The sequence below is a fragment of the Mytilus edulis genome, chromosome 7, assembly GCF_963676685.1.
Source record: "Mytilus edulis chromosome 7, xbMytEdul2.2, whole genome shotgun sequence".
Taxonomy (NCBI): domain Eukaryota; kingdom Metazoa; phylum Mollusca; class Bivalvia; order Mytilida; family Mytilidae; genus Mytilus; species Mytilus edulis.
Window position 1 is genome coordinate 79,257,323 of NC_092350.1, and position 18,897 is coordinate 79,276,219.

The following is an 18,897-nucleotide window of genomic DNA, read 5'->3' on the forward strand; positions in this document are numbered from 1 at the left end:
AATGTATTGATAGTAAACAAAGCATAGGCAGTGGAATAAACATTCATTTTCCTTGGCCTCGGGAGATATGAAGATTGGCTCACCCTCGAAAAATCATATTTCCCTCAGGCCCAGCCCTCATGAAATATTCTTTGGTGAACAAAACTTCATATCTCCCTCAGGCTCGGGAAATAAATGTATAATTATTATCCCACTTATTTCAGTCACTTTAACAGGTAAACAAATTGTGATATCTTTATGGTTGTGTCATTCCAAAATTGATTGCACATAGCCTGTTATGAAACACACTATGTTAATTTCAGATACATTAATCAGTTCAAAAACTAAAGAAAATCTATATTTATTGTAAAATTATGTAACAAATTATAATATATTGTAAAACATTACATATTTGTGCTATATGTTTTGATAATATGTATTTTTTGTTTGTTGTGATCCAGAAGGTTTCTTATGGTTAAGTGGTCAAGATACAATCACAAAAATATTCCCTTGCAGTGTTACTTTGATCTTAAAAGGTTTCACAGACAAAGAAACAGATTAAAAATAAAAACTTGTAAACTTGTTTCACCTGACAATAGAAATTGTGAAATTCAAATTCTATAGCAATAAACAAGTTAACAGTAATTTAAAGGTTAGTTTGGATTATAATGAATATTCAGTACTAGTGGTTTTTGTTTGTATGAACACTATAAACAATAAATTATTATAAAACCTATGAATCCTATATAAACTGTTGTATAAAACTTCCTAGATCACCTAATTTATCACAATAATATTTGGGTATATTAAGTTTCTTGTCGTCTGTATCAGCCGACTTCTGGAGATCCTGTAATCTTTCATAGGACATATCACCACTGAATACCATTAACGAGTCCATACCACACAGATTGGCCATATGGATGTCAGTATCACTTCTGCAAATGGTAAAATATTAAATATCGTACAGACTCAAGTTGGGAGTAAAATTTAAAAAAATCAATTGTTTGGCTAAATGTACATTGCAGACTATCATCTTAACTTTTTTTGGTAAAATTAAAATTAGGACTGATCAACAGATATATGTTTGGATGGAGTAAAAGTTTTTGAAAAAATTTATTGACTTTTACAAATCCGATTTATTATCCTAGCAGTTAAATTTCAACATAATCTACAAAATAGTCTGATGGCTTCATTTATTGAAATAAACGCCTATTGTTATTAATTAAAATTATTCCTTGTTTTTTTTAATATATTGAATAATAACTTATTATTCAATATATAAAAAAAACAAGGAATAATTTCAATTACTATTCAATATATAAAAAAAAAACAAGGAATAATTTTAATCTTGAATACTTTTGAATTTTGGAAAGTTGATAAGAAATGTGTGTTGAAACCAAACCTAATAAAGGAGGTATTTATGGATAAGGGGCTTAGTTAATTCATACTAAAATAGCAGTGACTGCACTTGAATCTTAACCATGTATGGAAAAACACTATCTGTTTAGTTTACTTCAATTTAATTGTAAATAGAACAAAATTGATTTTATAGTAAATATAACAAAACTATTGCATATATGAGGTATAATTAATGTTTTATATGATCCCTGGGAAGTGAGGACTGAAAATAAATACATTAGCACCTAAATAAGCTTTTCCTGACTATCTACTAAATTAGTATGTCAAGTGTTTATATACATATAAATATACATAAGAATAAATATATAAAGAATAAAAAAACATAATAAAATGTAAAAATAGTTTGCACTAAATAAATAAAAAGCTGCTTAAAAAGGATGGTAACTCTGAAAATACTTGAAAATAAAAAAACATTGTATAAAAAAGTCATTCAGTTTATATCAGATTGCCAAATTCCTTCAGATCTGTACAGTAAAAGTCGGGTATATTGAACTTGGACTCAGGATCAGACTGGTCTTGGTATCTCTTAACATCCTCTAAAGAAGACACTCCTGTCAGTACAAGGAGACTTGACATGCCACACTTCTGTGCCACAAAAATATCTGTGTGGCAACTGAAAGCAGATATATGTTTACTAAATATCTGTTCATCCCTTTTTAAAATGGTTTAGTAATTGGGTTAGTCAATAAATTGTAATTCTTTTATACACCCACACTTTCTGTATTTTACAATATGACCTTACATTACACAATGGTTAAATTTATGTACGGCAGAAAAAAAAGAAGGGAAAACCTCTATATTCTCAAGTTAAAAAATCTTTTATTTGTCAGAGTTTTGGTAACTATAAATGGTTGATATAATTATCAAAGATCCACATGTTGCTAAGCATACCCTGGCCTTACTCATAATAAAAAGTATTTGAAATATTAAGTAGGTTCACAAATTGCACAAATATTACAACTTTATCATTAGAGTTATCTAAATCATTAATGTCTAAACATCATCTACCATGTCAAACCAGGCCAAGGTTATAACTTTCTAAATAAAGCAATGCACAACAATCAAGTTACTATGACAACAATAGCTACTTACCTATCTCCTACCATCATACATCTTGAAGGGTCAAGGTTATGTTCCTTCTTCAGAAGGTCAAACATGACAGAGTTTGGTTTTCCCACCACAACTGGTTCCTTTCTTGCTGGTATTTTAATGGCACCAACTACAGCACCAGTACCTGTGAACAGTAATTTCAGTTAGTGATTAGTGATTAAGGTTAAGTATATGACATTTTCAGATATAATTAACCATTAAGTGTGGGATCTATATCAATGACACAAAACATGCAACCCCACAATAACAAAAAACTACAAAACCAATAGACATGTAGATTTCTCCAAAATAGACAAGTGTGTAAATATACACTACACAAAGCTGTAAATGGCACCAAGTCTTAAAATCTTGTTAATAAATTTAAGCGTTGAGTCCTTAATATCAAATGCTGGTCAAAACAGGATGTCACCACTTGGGTCAATATCCCTAATGCACCTCTAATTGGGAAACTTAAAAGTTGTTCCTAAACAAAAAATCTTTGTGTAGTGATATTGGACATGTTTCTATTTTTAGCAAGTGACTGTCAGCTTAACCATTTGTGTTAATTTGAAAAGAAGAAGACCATATCATAAATGTGTAAAAACTAAGGAGCTATTGAATGTGTAAAAAGAACTTATAGTGTGAATAAAAAGATTTTTTCACGATGAGCAGCATTACAATTTTACAAAGGATTTTCATGGTCTGTTGATTTACGGAAAATTAATCTAGCTAACTTTAAAATTAAAAAATTGAACCACATATATGAAAATGTCTCAGCTTCAAAACAAGCCATCATACATATTCAAGTTAGCAATATGGACTGAGCTACAGAATTTTTGCATGAATCTCGGGGGGTTAACAATGATTGACATCAGAATATTTTCAGAGTTGCAATTAAGAAATAAGTATTTTATATGACAAGATACTCTGCTTTGGTATTTTTAAATATTCATTTGTAAAGGAAACATAATAATTAAATCTAAATAAATCCTTGCATCCTACAAAAAAAATGTTTATAAACAACAATCATTATATTTCTACGTTAATTATTTCTTACCATTTTAGTATTAAGTTTTATGAGTAATTGTTATTTATTTTTTAGTATTGTAATATATCCATAAAAGGGAAAGTAAGATAAATTAATTAAATATTTGAATTTTAAACGGTTGTGAATAAAAATATGTGTGTGTTTTCAATTCACAAAGCATGATTTTAAATCCTTGCAGCTCACAACAACCGTAATAATAATTCACAATAATCACAACAAAATTTAATTACAACCATAATGTTGATTATTTTATACTGTTTTAGTATGGATTTAGAAGTCTTTGCTTATATTTTGTATAGTAATATATTCACATAGTGGAATGTTAGAATTTGAAAATAGATTCATTTGATAAACAAAGTGTCCATCCATAATTACTTGACGTTTGTGTTTATTGATATTATATATATATTCAACAGAATTTGATTAAAAATTACTAACAGGAACATTTGTTTATTATAAAATTTCAATTCTTTTGTTTGTTTGTTTTAATAGTTTAACCTTATAGCATCTACATATTTGTACTATGGTACGGTTTTGAAAATTGTAATCATTGTGTTGATCAACTATCCTACACGTCTTGATTCATTCACATTATAGATCACATGTCAAAAGCACACTATCTGTTTGTGTTCTCAAAAATTCCGGATAAAATTTCAATAAATCTGTAGTCAAAACATTAAATGTAGGCCGTTTTACATTCAAATTCAACTATTAGATTAAGATATGTGAAGATGCAAATGCATATTCTTTTCCTGAGTATCAGTGAGATGCTTTCTATTTACTATGTCGTACGCTAAAATACAGCTTGCATGCAATACTATTAAATTCACTCGAGAAAGCATATTTTTGTTTTTGTTATCTAAAATCAGGACACAGCGGAAAGAGCTTTACATGTGACTTTCAAGCATGGTCATCATTACTAACGGAATTCTGACTTCGAGTTGTTTCTCTTTTGTTTCTTTTTTGAGTCATTGTCCTATTATAAACTTTGACCTTTTTGAAAAGCTGAGGATTGCCTACCCAAGGAATAGATTCCTTAACTGTGTAATGTATTTAGCCGATTAACTTTTTTAACATTCCAGCGTCACTGATGCTTTTTTTGTAGACTTAACTCGTGTCTGGCGTACATCATTTTAATTCTGGTATCTTTTTATATCTACATACCTTTTTATAAAAATTGGTTATTTTGAAAGTGTGTACAGGTATTCATAAACTTCTGAATTAAGAAATTCTTTGTGCAAAACAAATTTTCCCTGTAGAATGTTTGAATTGATTTAAGTAAAATCAGGAAATCCTTAAAATTTGAGAAGTTTTATGAGACCAAAATAAGTCTCTTCATAAGAGGTCCAAATCAATTGCATGCCACAGGTTTTACCGCATACAACATCTACCATGAGTAAAGACAGCTTCAAATACGAGTTGAGAAAAGAGCATTGTAGGAAACAAAATATAAAGATATGATGGATAAAATAAATGCATCCAGAATTCCAGATTATAAAGCAAACTGAGTGCATAAAATTTAAATTGCGATAGGTTTGTGCAATTTGCATAAGTCATCCGGTTAGCAGAAATTAGGATTTGCCAAAGGGTTATAATCGGAAAAAATTATGTACATTCCCAAGTAATAAACAAAATAGTCGAGCTTTAAAATAACTATTCAAATAGAAACTGTAAATAAACACTTTCAACTGGCTTCATCTATTCACAGTCAAGCATTTCAATTTAAAAGCAAACACAATTTCAGCAGCAATCTTTCAGTGACCTGGCAGTCAGCAGTCTTAGGTTCATGTATTGCTTTTCTTTTTTTAAAGAAAGCAACTTGTTTTTACCATTACTGTCTTTGGAAAATCAAATGTTAATTATTAAAACATTGTTCTAATCTTTTAAGAATGTGTAAGCAAAACCCGAGAAACAATAACCAAATGCTCTAATCCTTTAATTATTTGTAAATTGAAAAATAAAAAAAAATGGAAATCTGTATTCCATAATCTTATACATTGTACATATTTTGTGATAAGGGAACTCCTTGCTGGTCCATTTTAAACCTTTACTCACCAGGTACAACTAGATCCCCTGCTAAGGGTAAATGTGTATCCTCATTTGTGGCTACAAACAATGTTCCATTCTTTCTTATATAGCTAGCAGCTTTTGTCATCTTCATGTAATTTATATGTGGATCAAATCCAACAAGCACACAGCTCACCTGTAAATAGATTAACAAACCTTCGTCTGAGATATATTAGAGTATAGGGAAACTATAGAAAAAAAAAACATGATATCAATTTCATGTGCACAGCAATCTTTAAAAAAAAATTTAATTCAGAATTCGTTTATTTCAGTAACAATTTGATTGTTGTACAATAGCTAAAAAATTAATTATCAATTGTTGCAATTACAGAAAAAGTGGCATACAAACAATGCTATCCAAATTTAAATGACAATTTTTATTTTTGCTAAACCATGGCAAAAATAAACGAACTTACATTTGATTAATTTAGTCTGAAATATGAAAAAAGGGAGATGTGGCCACACATTAATGAAACGGCAACCTACCATCACAAATCAAAAGTAGATGTGGACACATGATTATTTCATTGTTTCACAGCTGTGCACAGTCTTTGTTCATTAAAATGTTTGGTCAATTGAGGAAGTGTAAAATAGAATAAGTATCATATGCTTTCAATAATGTATGCCTTTACCTAGCCATGGAACTATAGGACATATTTCCAAAAATATTGTTTTCATATAATAAGTTTTTGCTTACCTCTGGATCAAGATTTATGTGTTGTGGAATTCCAATTTGTTCAAAAGTCCCTGGAACTTCATCAGGCTAAAATTTAAATGAAACAAGTGACATTACCTATTGATGCTTTCATACATGTACATGATGTAACTGCACATTTATTGAAAAAAAATAGCTTATTTTTCATCTGTACGAATGTGTTGACTAATATTTGGATACTTGAGTTTTCTGTTTCTTACATCTATACAAGCTTCATTATAAACCAAAGAAGCAAAAAACACTGTCATCTAAAAACTATCTTTTTTTAAATCTACTTTTAGTAACATTGACCTTGATCTTTGACCTTTTGACCCCAAAATTAATAGGCTTCTTACTTTTCTTCTAAATATATTTTATTTAAATCAATAATGGAACCTTGCACAACCATCTGGAAACCATTTTTTCAAAGATTTTTTATCTTTACAGTAATACTTTCTATTTAATGAAGGAGCATAAAAAATATAAGTGCATTTAACTACCATCTTGTCTTGAATATACATGTAATGTCTGCTGCTGAACATTAAGCAGTCAATCAAAACAATCAATCATCCAGCTTCATGCAACCAGGAAAAATGAAACATTTTTTGAGGATATTACCATGGTTTCTACATAAGTAAAAATTAAGAATGCCTCATTTTGAATTACCTGTGATACAATATTTCCTAGATATCAAATTTGTATCAAAATATTACAAATTATTTGAAAAAGTGCATCCATCCTTTATTTGTACTTACCCCAATTCCAAAATGTTTGATACCAAAGCTATCTAACTCCACTCCCATGGATGTATTACCTACACAGTAGACTTTACCCTTTAGATTCTGAGCTTTGATATATTGAGCAGCAGCATGACCAGTACATATTACATCTTCCTGAATTATATAACATTATATTTTTATAATTTCTAGCTTTGTGGTGCTAGTGATGGTGTAGAGTTTCATTCGCAAGTTAAAACCACAAAGAGGAAGATTGAATATCCTATTTTACATAGTAGTTTAAATTTGTTAATCTTCATTACAAATAACTTTTCTGAGTTCCAATTGTTCCAAAGGATTGTGGTGGCAATCAGTATGATATATATATATATATATTTCAAATCTCATCTGGGCTTTGTACAATGCTTGCTTGTGAATTTTATTGCACTGTGTGAATATATCAGAACTATCCTCAATGATAATTGTTTGAGTGTGCTGTACAAAAACCGATTTTATTCTTAGCTCTCCTGGTCTACAGGGCCAAATCAACTTTTCTTATCACTTGTTTTGCATTGTTTTCTTCTGTTCATTTTTACAAAATTCTTATCTTCAATTGATCTACTGGTCCCAAATGAAACTAAACTTATGCACAGTCATCTTTGGGGTATCTTGTCTGAAGCCAATATATATAGGGCTAAAACTAAGAAAACTTGTATAGTTACAGACAACTGAAATTTCACTATAAACGTATATTGCATTTGTTTGCATCTGTCCTAACTCCTACGTCAGGAAACTGTTGTTGAGTGGTTGTCGTTTGTTGGTGTGGTTCATAAGTGTTTCTTGTTTTTCAGGGGCTTTTATACAGATTAGACCATTGGGTTTTCCTATTGGAATTATTTTACACTAGTCATTTTGGGTCTCTTTATAACTTGCTGTTTTCGATATGAACAAAGGCTCTGTGATAAAGACCCTACTTTGACCTATAGCTATAATAGTTTTCTTTCACACAATGTGATTTTGATGGAGAGTTGTCCACATCTTCTTATTTCTATGTACTAAACCTGAAATAACTTACCTCAGCAGCATGGAAGCCTAAACTTTTACATTTCTGTACATATTGGCTTCTAGTTTTACCACTGTTATTTGTAATGTAAAATATCTTCTTCCCCTGAAATCACAGATAACATTTCTTACTACAGATACTTATAATCTACTAATGGACACTACTAGTTTAACTGTCATTAGGAGTCTGTAGTTCAGTGGTAGTTGTTGGTTCATGTCATATTTGTATTTCCTAAGTTGTTTTGGATATAATAACCTGTTAGTTTTCTCATTTGAAATGATTCATATTTTTCATGTTGGAGCATTTTATAATTTACTATATCGTTTGAATTTTTCTCATTATTGAAGGCTGTATGGTTGTCTATAATTGATAACATTCACTTTAATTCAATTTTGGTGGATAGTAGTCTAATTGGCAAGCATACAAGATCTTTTTATTTTCATATTGTAAGTAATGATACATTCAATTAATGTAACACTGGTCCACTGGTCACAACCCTTTCAGAGGCACAAAAAAAACCCACACTGTTAGTGCACATTTGTGCTAATCTTTATTTTTCTATATAGTGTTTCAAGAATTCTTTTGTTCTCTTTTCTCTTGTCATTTTATTTTCCGACATACTACTTTTGATTGCCTACATGTAGATGTAAATTCTTGCAATATAAATTTTATGTTATCTTGTGGAAAATTTTCTCATTGGCAATTATTCTGCATCTTGTTATCTTTTAATTATATTAGTAATGACACAGACAGTGATTTATATCTATCTTTAACACATGAATTTGTCATTGTCTAATTGCACTTTATCCTAGCATCAGCTCCAAACAGTACTGGTATGTCTTAGTGACACAATATAACAACAGATACATGTATATACATACCAACTTTCTTAAAGCTGCAATAGTATCAGCACTACCGGGTATTTCTTTGCTAGCTTCCCATAAAACTCCTTAAACAGAAATTATTGGTGAAAATAACTATACACACACACTGATTGCTATTAACTGAAGATATAACTTGAGTGTTCCTGTTAAAGATAACCAAGAAACAAACTTCAGATTAGTATTTACAAATCTTTTTTTTACCATTTAGATCGTCAGAATTCCTTTATCCATTTTTATCACACAACATGCACAATGTCAATTAACATGATTAAGCTACTTCAATGATATTGCTGCTATCAGTTTTTAACATTTTACCTGATGCAATGTGATTTACAATGATATAGGGTGACTGCTGGTGATTGGATATGAAATTTGCACAATGGTGGATCAAAAAACTTCTTTGGCAAAAAAAGGGTCCAATATTGGCATCTTCATAGAAGTCAAGTTTAAATACAGTTACATATCAGTAAACATGGTTAAGGAGAGACTTTAGATAAATATCAATTCCAAACATGTTTATGTAAAATTAAGAATTGGAAATGGACAATGACTGTAAAAGAGACAAAAAACTGTCCAGGCCCCTAAACAAAAAATTATACTAGTTCAGCAAAAAAAAAACCAGAAACATCAAGTTGTGCTAGAGGCTGCATCCAAATCCAAATATTTTTACAAAAAAATTACACAATATATAACTATGTCCTTTAAGCACCTGCATTTGGATAACTACATATTAATCTTATTTATGTGCATTAGCCACGAGGAGGACTATAATATAGTAATTCTTTTTTGGTATTAGAGTTTGTGCTTGTGTTGTGAAGTGTTTAGTTATTCATATTTCTGTGTATTGGCTTTAGTGTCCTTTAAACACCTGCTCTTGGTGACTCCTGTATATACAGTTGGGTGCAGACCAAGCATTACATGTAAACGGGCCTAAAAAGTTAACGCGGCGTTTACTCGCATGCACTTCATGTAAACGCCGCGTTAACTCTGCGTTAACTCCGAAATTTTAGTAGACATCAATAGTAAACGGGCGTTTACTTTCGCGTTTACCTCCACGTTAACGAGAAAACCTCGCGTCTTCTAATTTTCTAAAGAGTAAACGGGTGTTTACTTTCGCGTTTACTTCGTGTTAATGCGAAAAAGGCGTGTCTTCTATTTTTGTAAAAAAAACGTAAACGCCCGTTTACTGTTTGTAGTAAACATGTGTTAACGCAGATTGTCCTCGTATCCTGGATACACTGACCTAATATATCACATAATGTACATCAAAATATCCATCTGTCCATTTTCGATCAACATATTGACGATTGCATTCAATGAAATGACACCTCTTTAATTAATTTATTATGTTGACAATTTACTTTAACAACATAGTTTTACATGTTTTACATGTACACATAGTTTTGCAATATTCAATTTTGGCATATTTTTTTTTTTAAATATGCCGGTTTAATTGTGAGTCGATATTTGTACATGTAAATTTTGAACGGCAGAAAAAATAGAAAATCGGGTGTTGAAAGTTTTTGGAGCTGACTTTTTTTGCAATTAATATATGTTGATATTTCTAATAAAAAGTGTTTTTGAATGTTAAGGTTTAAAACACATATACGTAAAATATTAAGTCATTTTAAGAACATAAATAAATGTACAAATGCACACGACGATTATTTTATAATATACACAATTAGTTAACGCGAAAAGTAAACACGCGTTTACTTTCAAGTGCACGTAAAAATACAATTGGGAAATCTGTAGTAAACACCAGTTTACTTTTACGTGCACATAAAACGGCAATTTACTAAACGGACACAGAGTAAACGCAGGTTTACTAGAGTAGACATTAGAAATTTCCATTTTGACCGTGTTAACGTAAATGAAGAAAAGGTGTGTTTACTAGTAAACGCGAAATTTCAAGTTAACTAACGAAATATGTGCAAGCCGCGTTAACTTGCGTTTACTTTATGTAATGCTTGGTCTGCACCCAACTGTATACAGCAATACTATTTGTTCATATACATCAACCACGAGGAAGGACTTGACACAAAAAGCTATTTTTATAATGGATGTGATGCTGCTTCTGGTGCATCAGGTCAATAAACACTAAACAAATTGGTTTAATCACTTCATGTATTATTAACTCAATTTATATTTCAAGTTTTTTCAGTTGTTTTTCTTTTTACTTTTATTAATTGTGTATTGTCTATTGCAATTGTTTGATATAAAAAAATCAATGTACTGACTTTACCGATAATGAGGTCCTCTATTGGAAATATAATTCATCTTATCTTATAGATGAACTAAAAAATTTTTAAAACCTATATGTGTAAACTATAGTTTATTTACAATTCCCTAATGACAGCAATGCTGGTTGTCAATTATGAGAACTCAATTTTGCCGAATAACTTGTACAATATAGCATTATAGTTAGTTTTCCAACCAATCGCTCAACATTGGAACGGAAGTGACGACACCCCTAAACGCACAAATGACGTTCACAAAAAACAAAGGTTTTGACGAAAAGGCAACTCAAAAGTTGTCTATTGAATAAGGGCAATAACTCATTTAGTAGATCTTATTGTATTGGAGATAATTTCTGTTTACATTTTCTACCTATGTATTATCATTTTCTAGATACCCCCCTTCTTGAAAAAACTAAAACTAAAAACTAAAACTAGTCAAAAATAATCATTTGAAGTGTACTAACACTAGGTCACCTCTAGTCTGGTGTTTTCCCAGGAAACACATGACGTCCTTGTGACGTTATGTATTGGTCGCCGGAAGGTCATGACTGACGTTACGTTAGTACGACGCTGTTGCAACGTTGTGAGAATGTAATTTTACATCACGTCAGATAAGACGTAGAACCGACGTCAGGACAACGTTATTATTGTTTTTAATAACGTTTATATTACGTTGTTACAATGTCATATTGCGACGCATCTGTCACGTATCTGTGACGTTATAGCAACGTCGTCAGGTTTTTGGTCGATAAAGTATTTTATTTGATTTTTACGCTATTATAAAAGAGGAACCATATTTTTGTCATCAATAATACATCGTAATAATAAAAAAAAATTAAAAAAAATAATTGCAATATGTACTGTACATCGATCAAATAAATCACGTTATTAAAACGTTGTTGCAACGTAATTGTCGACATCCCTAAAATTTACAATAGCAAAATTTATTCTTTTATTATGCACTAAATTTAATTTGTCTTGTTTCTATTGGTAGAACTAATGAACAATATTTGATATGAGGCAGGCATTACCTGTGAAAGGGGACGAAGTCTGTACGAATTTATTCATGTTAAAAAAAAGATACGGAAATACCGTAACGTTTCCGATTTTAGTTCCGTTGTTAGGGCTTTTAGATGTGACGCTATTTAAGTGATGACGTCATATTCAAAGTAAACGCGATCCACCAAGCCACTGCACTTAGATTCAACGTAAGTACATTTATCTGTATTATTTTACTGTTGTTTTTTTCTTCTTACTTTTTATAAAGTTTCTATTATAAAGGAACAGAATGATGTTCCCGTAAAATGTTGACGTCATAAAACAAAATATCTGACGCCACAATGGAAAAGTTCAAGAGGCTGGTATATGTCAAAATACAGTATTTGGTGTTTCGAGCATGATTTTTGTGCTCCAAGCATTATCACTATCAGCGACGTCATAATGTGCAAAATGATGTGAGAGGTGAATTTATAAGCAACGTCACAATGCGGGTTTTCTTCGTATAAATGTCGAAAAATGTCAACCGCTCGTCAAAAAGCTTCACATTGTGCCTCGGGGCTGATATTTTACGATATCAGCGTGTAGAAAACCAGAGTAATCTATACATATCGCACAACTATTCTGGTTTTCACACACATGCATGATGTAATATATAAAACCATTTTAAAAGATAGACATGATACAATGTAGATAAGATATTAAATGTTGTTGTACTCTTGCTTTATAAATTATTTTTACACAGACACAGTGATGGCATACCTTGAAAATAACTCAAGTGTATTTACAATATAATGTCTTGTGCATTGAACTCATTAACTAAAGAACTGATAAAAATTTAGTATGAATAAATACAAAAGATTTTTTACAAAAATCAACTTTGTAGTTTTTTAATTTCTGTGTCATTTTGGTCTCTTGTGGAGAGTTGTTTCATTGGCATTCATACCACATCTTCTTTTTTATATTTATATTTCTGTTTTTAAATTAAGGGTATTTTTTTTTTTAATTACATATATTTTAATTTTTATTATTATTTGAAAAATCCGGATAATTTTAAACATTTTTGACATTTTACTATGTTTTACAATTTGTATTCGTTAAATAGGTATATATTTGTATATAGTGTCTCATAAGCCTATTTAGGCTGGGCATTTGTCTTTTAAATGTTACTATTGTGCAATGTATATATTATCTGTATATATAAACATCTGTAGACGAGAATGTGACACTTTAATAAAATAAATTATTATTTATAATTATTTATTTTTGCAAGGGACAATATAAAAATCATACCACGTACTGCTCCTTTAATTAGGTCTTTCCACTTTTCTTTTTTTTTTTTTCCGCCAAATTTTGTTCTTGCGATAAACATTTGTTTCGCAATATGTCGCTTAGATATTTGGTATATGATATTGAACAGTTTATGCGCTTTTGAAATTTACCCTGCGTAACCGAAAACTTTTCTTTGTAGGAGTTATCTCCCCAAACACTGTTTTCCTTGTGTCCACAACTCCTTTGCAACCGTAAAAGATTACGACAAATTTATTTTATAAAATTGCTCTTTATATCCTTCGCATGATTTGTCCAATTTGGACCGAAGCAATATGAACGCTCCATATGAGAGTTATTTCCCTTTTCGTATTTGAAATTTTAAAATGTATTTTAAACTGGAACACCATAAGTGATAGAGACCTAGGATCTTTTTGATTTGAGGTCCTTGGTCCAAAAAAATGAAAATTAGGTCAAGGTCAAAGGTCAAGGTCATTTTTGAATTTGTCTTATTTTCACTCATTTTCATTAACCTTATAAGATATCGACAAATTATTTTGTATAAATTGTTAGTTGCGACATGTTGTAACTAAATAATTTTAGTTAAAAGGGTGCGTAAACAATGAATGGGAGTTTTAGCCCCTATCATATCTTAAATTATGTTTAAAGTGATATAACTTATTAACCATACATATTAGAGACTAGGGTCTTTTGATTTGAAATCCTCAGTTTGTGACCTTGAAATTGAGGTCAAGGTCATAGGTTAATTTGACGTTCTAGATTTTGACCTTTGCTTTAAATTCATATCTATACATCATAAAGCCATATGAACTGACATTTTAGACTGATTTTTTATATTTTAATATCAAAATAGATATTAACTGGTGGAAAGACCTTCAATTGTTCTCTGAACAATTGGTTTTTAATTATTATTATTATATGTATATAATGACTGAATAAATAGTCAACGATTAATCTTTACTTATATATATATATGTGCCAGACCGTATCTATGAGTTTTTGGACCGTATGCGCCGTACTTTTTCAAAATACTCATACGGTCGAACTAATATATTATAAAGAAGTTGGTCAAGTTTAATGCAAATGGCTTTTAATGCATAAATAGATCAAGATAACTTAACTCTCAAATTTATATAAAAAAGTTCAAATGTAATTGAAATAAAAACTTTATATTTTAACTATTCAAAAAATTCGCGCTAATTAAATCTGTTAATTTCTTGTATGTCTTAACATGTCGACCAGTAATACATTAATTGAATTATATGATCACTGAAATTGAATATATGGGAAGAAAACATAATGTGGGAGGACAATATTTAGCAATTTTACAAACAAAAATGTTAATGCAAGGGAACATGCATGAACAGCAAACATTTAAACGCAAAAAAATTATGTCCATCTAATTGTAATAATAACAATTTGTAATACTAAAAATAAAGATTGTGATAATGGTTGTCTAAATGAAAGCCATATGATCCAATAACATGTATGGTCAGCTCGTACTGGACCATAAGCGTGTACTCATACGGTCCAACCGCACACGTATGGTCGGACTGTACGCGTATACGTATACGGTTCGGACCGTACTTGTACAGTCCAAATACTCATATGGTCTGGAACATATATGTGACCCGCCATTACATTTGCAGGCTTATGGAGGTAGAACGTCATTGTTAGAAAAATTACAAACATGATAAATATCGAGATTCAATGAAATACATATTTGTGAAGAAGAGATAAACACTTTCGTTGGCTTCCTTTTTGCGGACGCCGAACTATACATCATATATAAGTTTGAAGAAGTTTTACTTTATCGTTTGAAGTGAAAAATATTTGAATCTACATTTTAAATTGATACAAAAAAAAATCAAATTCCTGCTTTATAGATTTCCTTTCATAAATGAAGTCTGAAATATATCCATAATAAATGCACCGTATCAAATGCATATAAGAGAACACCTACTTATAAACTGTTACGCATCGCTTACTATGTATAGAGACATGCATAATAAATCTAAATTAAAAAAAGGAATTTTTAAAGCTTACTTTGATAAATTTTAAACTAACTTCATTTCGACAAGTTTAAATTAAATGTTCAAAAATAGAGCTACAAACAAACAAATAATGCTCAGCTCTAAAGTTTTTCTTTCATAAATGAAGTTTGAAATATATCCATAATAAATGCACTGTATCAAATTAATATATGAGAACACCTACTTATAAACTGTTACGCGTCGCATACTATGTTTTGAGACGTGGATAATAAATCTAAATTAAAAAAAAGGAACTCTTAAAGCTTACATGTACTTTGTCAAATTTCAAACTAACTTCATTTCAACAAGTTTAAATTACATGTTCTAAAATAGAGCTAAGAATTGTTTGCATTGTAGTAAATTTAAGTCTTTGAATTTTTATTCAAATACGCTATTGAACATCACTTAAAGCCGATAAATACAATAATTTTGTGTTTTATAAATTAGTGGCTTCAATAAATAAAAGTCGTCATAGAACAGTCTCATTTTCATACCGGTATTCGAAATGACTTGTTTCATTGCTATTACAACAAATATGTCATAATAACATGACAGAGAGTTTTGTTTCGGAATATTCTAGATAAATATACAAAAATCTAATTTAGACAATGTACCCTCCTAAGCCTGAAAATGGCTAGTCACATATAGTTAACGGTGATTTTCTCACAATGACGTTCTACCTCCATAAGCCTGGATATGTCGTGGCTGGTCACATATAAGGCAAATTTGTAAATGTAAAACATACATTTATTGATCCTAATTTTCAATTATATTTATTTTTTTATATTTTGGCAGTGGCTTATTTGCCGGTGAAACAGTAATTATGATCTGATTAAAATATCTCGATTAAAAGCGAGCTATAAATAGCATAATCCAAAAGTAATGGCTATTTTGCCGGCGCTAGCAATACTGTGAATTTGGTTATTTTACTGAAGATTGAATATATATGTCATAATGTAAAAAGTAATAAAAAATGTAAAAAAGCTGTGTATTTAATTTGATAAATGATAAATCATTATGCCATGTAACAAAATCAATCATATAGCTTCAAACTCATAAATATTTAAAGAAAATACCGAATTTGCCTTTGAAATAAGGGAACCACCATTTAACTATAAAAAAGGGGGGAATCATGGAGTTTTTTCTTAAGATTTCCAAATTGATGAAACAAAATATTCTGTTCGAGTACAGGACAAAAAATATACTGAATCCAGATTCCTCCCATACCTTATAGTGTTAGATTTAAACAAATTTGATTGATATCGTTGAAAAATTAAATAAAATTGTTTGCACTTCATTGACTCAAGCAAAAACCATGACCCTCATTGAAGTTAAATTGTTGCTCCCTGACAGTCTAAGGTTTATTTTCAAATTATATTTAATATCACTATGCACATTTTATCAATGTCTATTTTTGTAGAGTCTTACATGAAGAACTACATGTACCCCTCAGCAAGGACATCAGATATTGAAGAATTGATTGGGGAAAACCCTAAAACATACACGCCCAAAACCAGGCGGAACACGCTATAAGGTAAGAATACCCTTATTTCCCCCGTATAGTGCAACCTATATTGGAATATTTCCCAAAATTATTATTGTTTGTATTCTATGTTTTTTTTTTTTAATTCAGTACGAAATTGTTATAATAGATATGCATTTGTAACTAGCATTGTGAAGACCAAGATATTCTTTTGGGACAATAAAGGGTAACATTAAATTTAACTGAATATATAATTATGTGGTTTATGTGTTTTTCAAGGAGATTTGGAAAGCCACGTCTTACACACAGCTGCATAGATCTAGTATTTATTTGCAATAATGTTTGACCTAGAATAATTACAATTTAACTTTTTGTACAAATAAGTTTTTTATTGTCATTACAGGAACCAATTGCTAAGAGGGTAATTGCAGCAGATCCGGAAATACCACTACCAGGGACCCAGGAGAACATTTAAAATAAACAAAGTTATTAACGATCAATTCTTCACTTTATTATATATACAGGCATTATTTACTTTTCATAAACTTTTTTTTATAACTTTCATGGGTGGGTATTTAGCTAGCCAGATATTATATTCAGAACGTGAACATGCTTAATGAGAAATGTAAACTACGATGAAATAAATTGAATCTAAAAAAAGAAGATGTGGTATGATTGCCAATGACTCTCCACAAGATACCAAACGACACAGAAAATAACTATAGAGGTCACTGTACGGCCTTCAACAATGGGCAAATCCCATATCGTATAGGCAGCAATTAAAGACGGGTTAAAGAGACCGGGGCAACATCTTATACCTCTTATAGAGTTACATATATGATAAATGCATATTATTTTTACAAGCACTAATTCTATCAAGAACTGCATACGAATAGGCAGCCTCTCAGCTATAGATGGCCCTAGGATTCATTTCTGTTATATCACAATTGAAGCTACAAAAAAAAAGAATATACGAATTCCTTCAGAGAAAAACACCAACATATATCATCTAGAGGTGACCACATGGTCCCAAACACAGTTGATACTATGTATGATCATTTTTGGGCCAATTATATAGCATAATATAAAAGTGCAAGTATATTACGTCGACATAATGTGATATTTACGTTGTAGAAACGTAATTTAACGTCACCACAACGTTAATGTATGATGTTGTGATAACGTGATATAAACGTTGTAATGTCAGGAATAACATTGTAGAAACGTAATTTTACGTCACCACAACGTTGATGTATGACGTTGTGACAACATAGATATAACGTGATATAAACGTTGTTGTAATGTCAGGAATAACGTTGTAGAAACGTAATTTTACGTCACCACAACGTTAATGTACGACGTTGTGACAACGTCAAGAAAACCCTACACTTTTATGTAAATACAACGTAATAACCTGACGTCAATGCGACGAAAACATGACATTGTCACGACGTAATTATGACGTAACATTGTTAGCTGGGTTACTGTACATGTTTTTTATGATAAGGTGTGGGAACAGGGTCAAAAATGCAAAACAAACACGTAAAAGTAAAAGCAAGAGCTATTTCATCAGCATAAAAATATTTTTACCATCACAATCGAACAGAAAGTTATCGATACTATCAATTATTTTCCTGGCAATCGCTCTGTCAACTTTTCTGCATGCCATAATTATTGACCTTTCCGATTCAGTAAATCTTCTATGTGGAGTCTAGAAAATAAAAAAGACTATTTCAAAATGTACTATTTATCTTTATGAAAATTAATGATCATTCATTCAAATGATTGACAGCAGTGGCGACATTTCTATAACACCAGTTAAATTAAATTCATTCAAAAATAAATTATTTTGTACAATGAAAGGTAAATCAGGAGAAATTATAGTATTGTGAAAGT

General features: G+C 30.4%; 1 protein-coding gene across 2 annotated transcripts; it reads right to left on the minus strand.

Annotated features, from left to right (window-relative positions):
- Positions 1 to 328: 328 nt before the first annotated feature.
- On the minus strand, positions 329 to 18,733 carry LOC139482290 (glycerol-3-phosphate phosphatase-like). 2 transcript variants are annotated; one of them, XM_071266087.1, is made up of 8 exons: positions 18,592 to 18,733; positions 8,957 to 9,024; positions 8,088 to 8,180; positions 7,052 to 7,189; positions 6,300 to 6,365; positions 5,591 to 5,738; positions 2,491 to 2,632; positions 329 to 914 (listed from the first exon to the last, which is right to left on the minus strand). In XM_071266087.1, exons 1-8 carry the CDS (start codon positions 18,668 to 18,670, stop codon positions 722 to 724), a joined length of 927 nt encoding a protein of 308 aa, XP_071122188.1. In that variant the 5' UTR covers positions 18,671 to 18,733; the 3' UTR covers positions 329 to 721. The 2 variants fall into 2 exon arrangements, with proteins under 2 accessions (XP_071122188.1, XP_071122189.1); XM_071266088.1 differs by lacking the exon at positions 329 to 914 and adding an exon at positions 1,734 to 2,011.
- Positions 18,734 to 18,897: the final 164 nt, after the last annotated feature.

Coding starts and splice junctions, on each gene's coding strand:
- LOC139482290 (XM_071266087.1), bottom strand. CDS start 18,670: ATGGCATGCAGAAAAGTTGACAGAGCGATTGCCAGGAAAATAATTGAT. Junction 7,190..8,087: donor TAGGCTTCCATGCTGCTGAG/GTAAGTTATTTC, acceptor TATATAATTCAG/GAAGATGTAATATGTACTGG. Junction 6,366..7,051: donor TCAAACATTTTGGAATTGGG/GTAAGTACAAAT, acceptor TTTAAATTTTAG/CCTGATGAAGTTCCAGGGAC.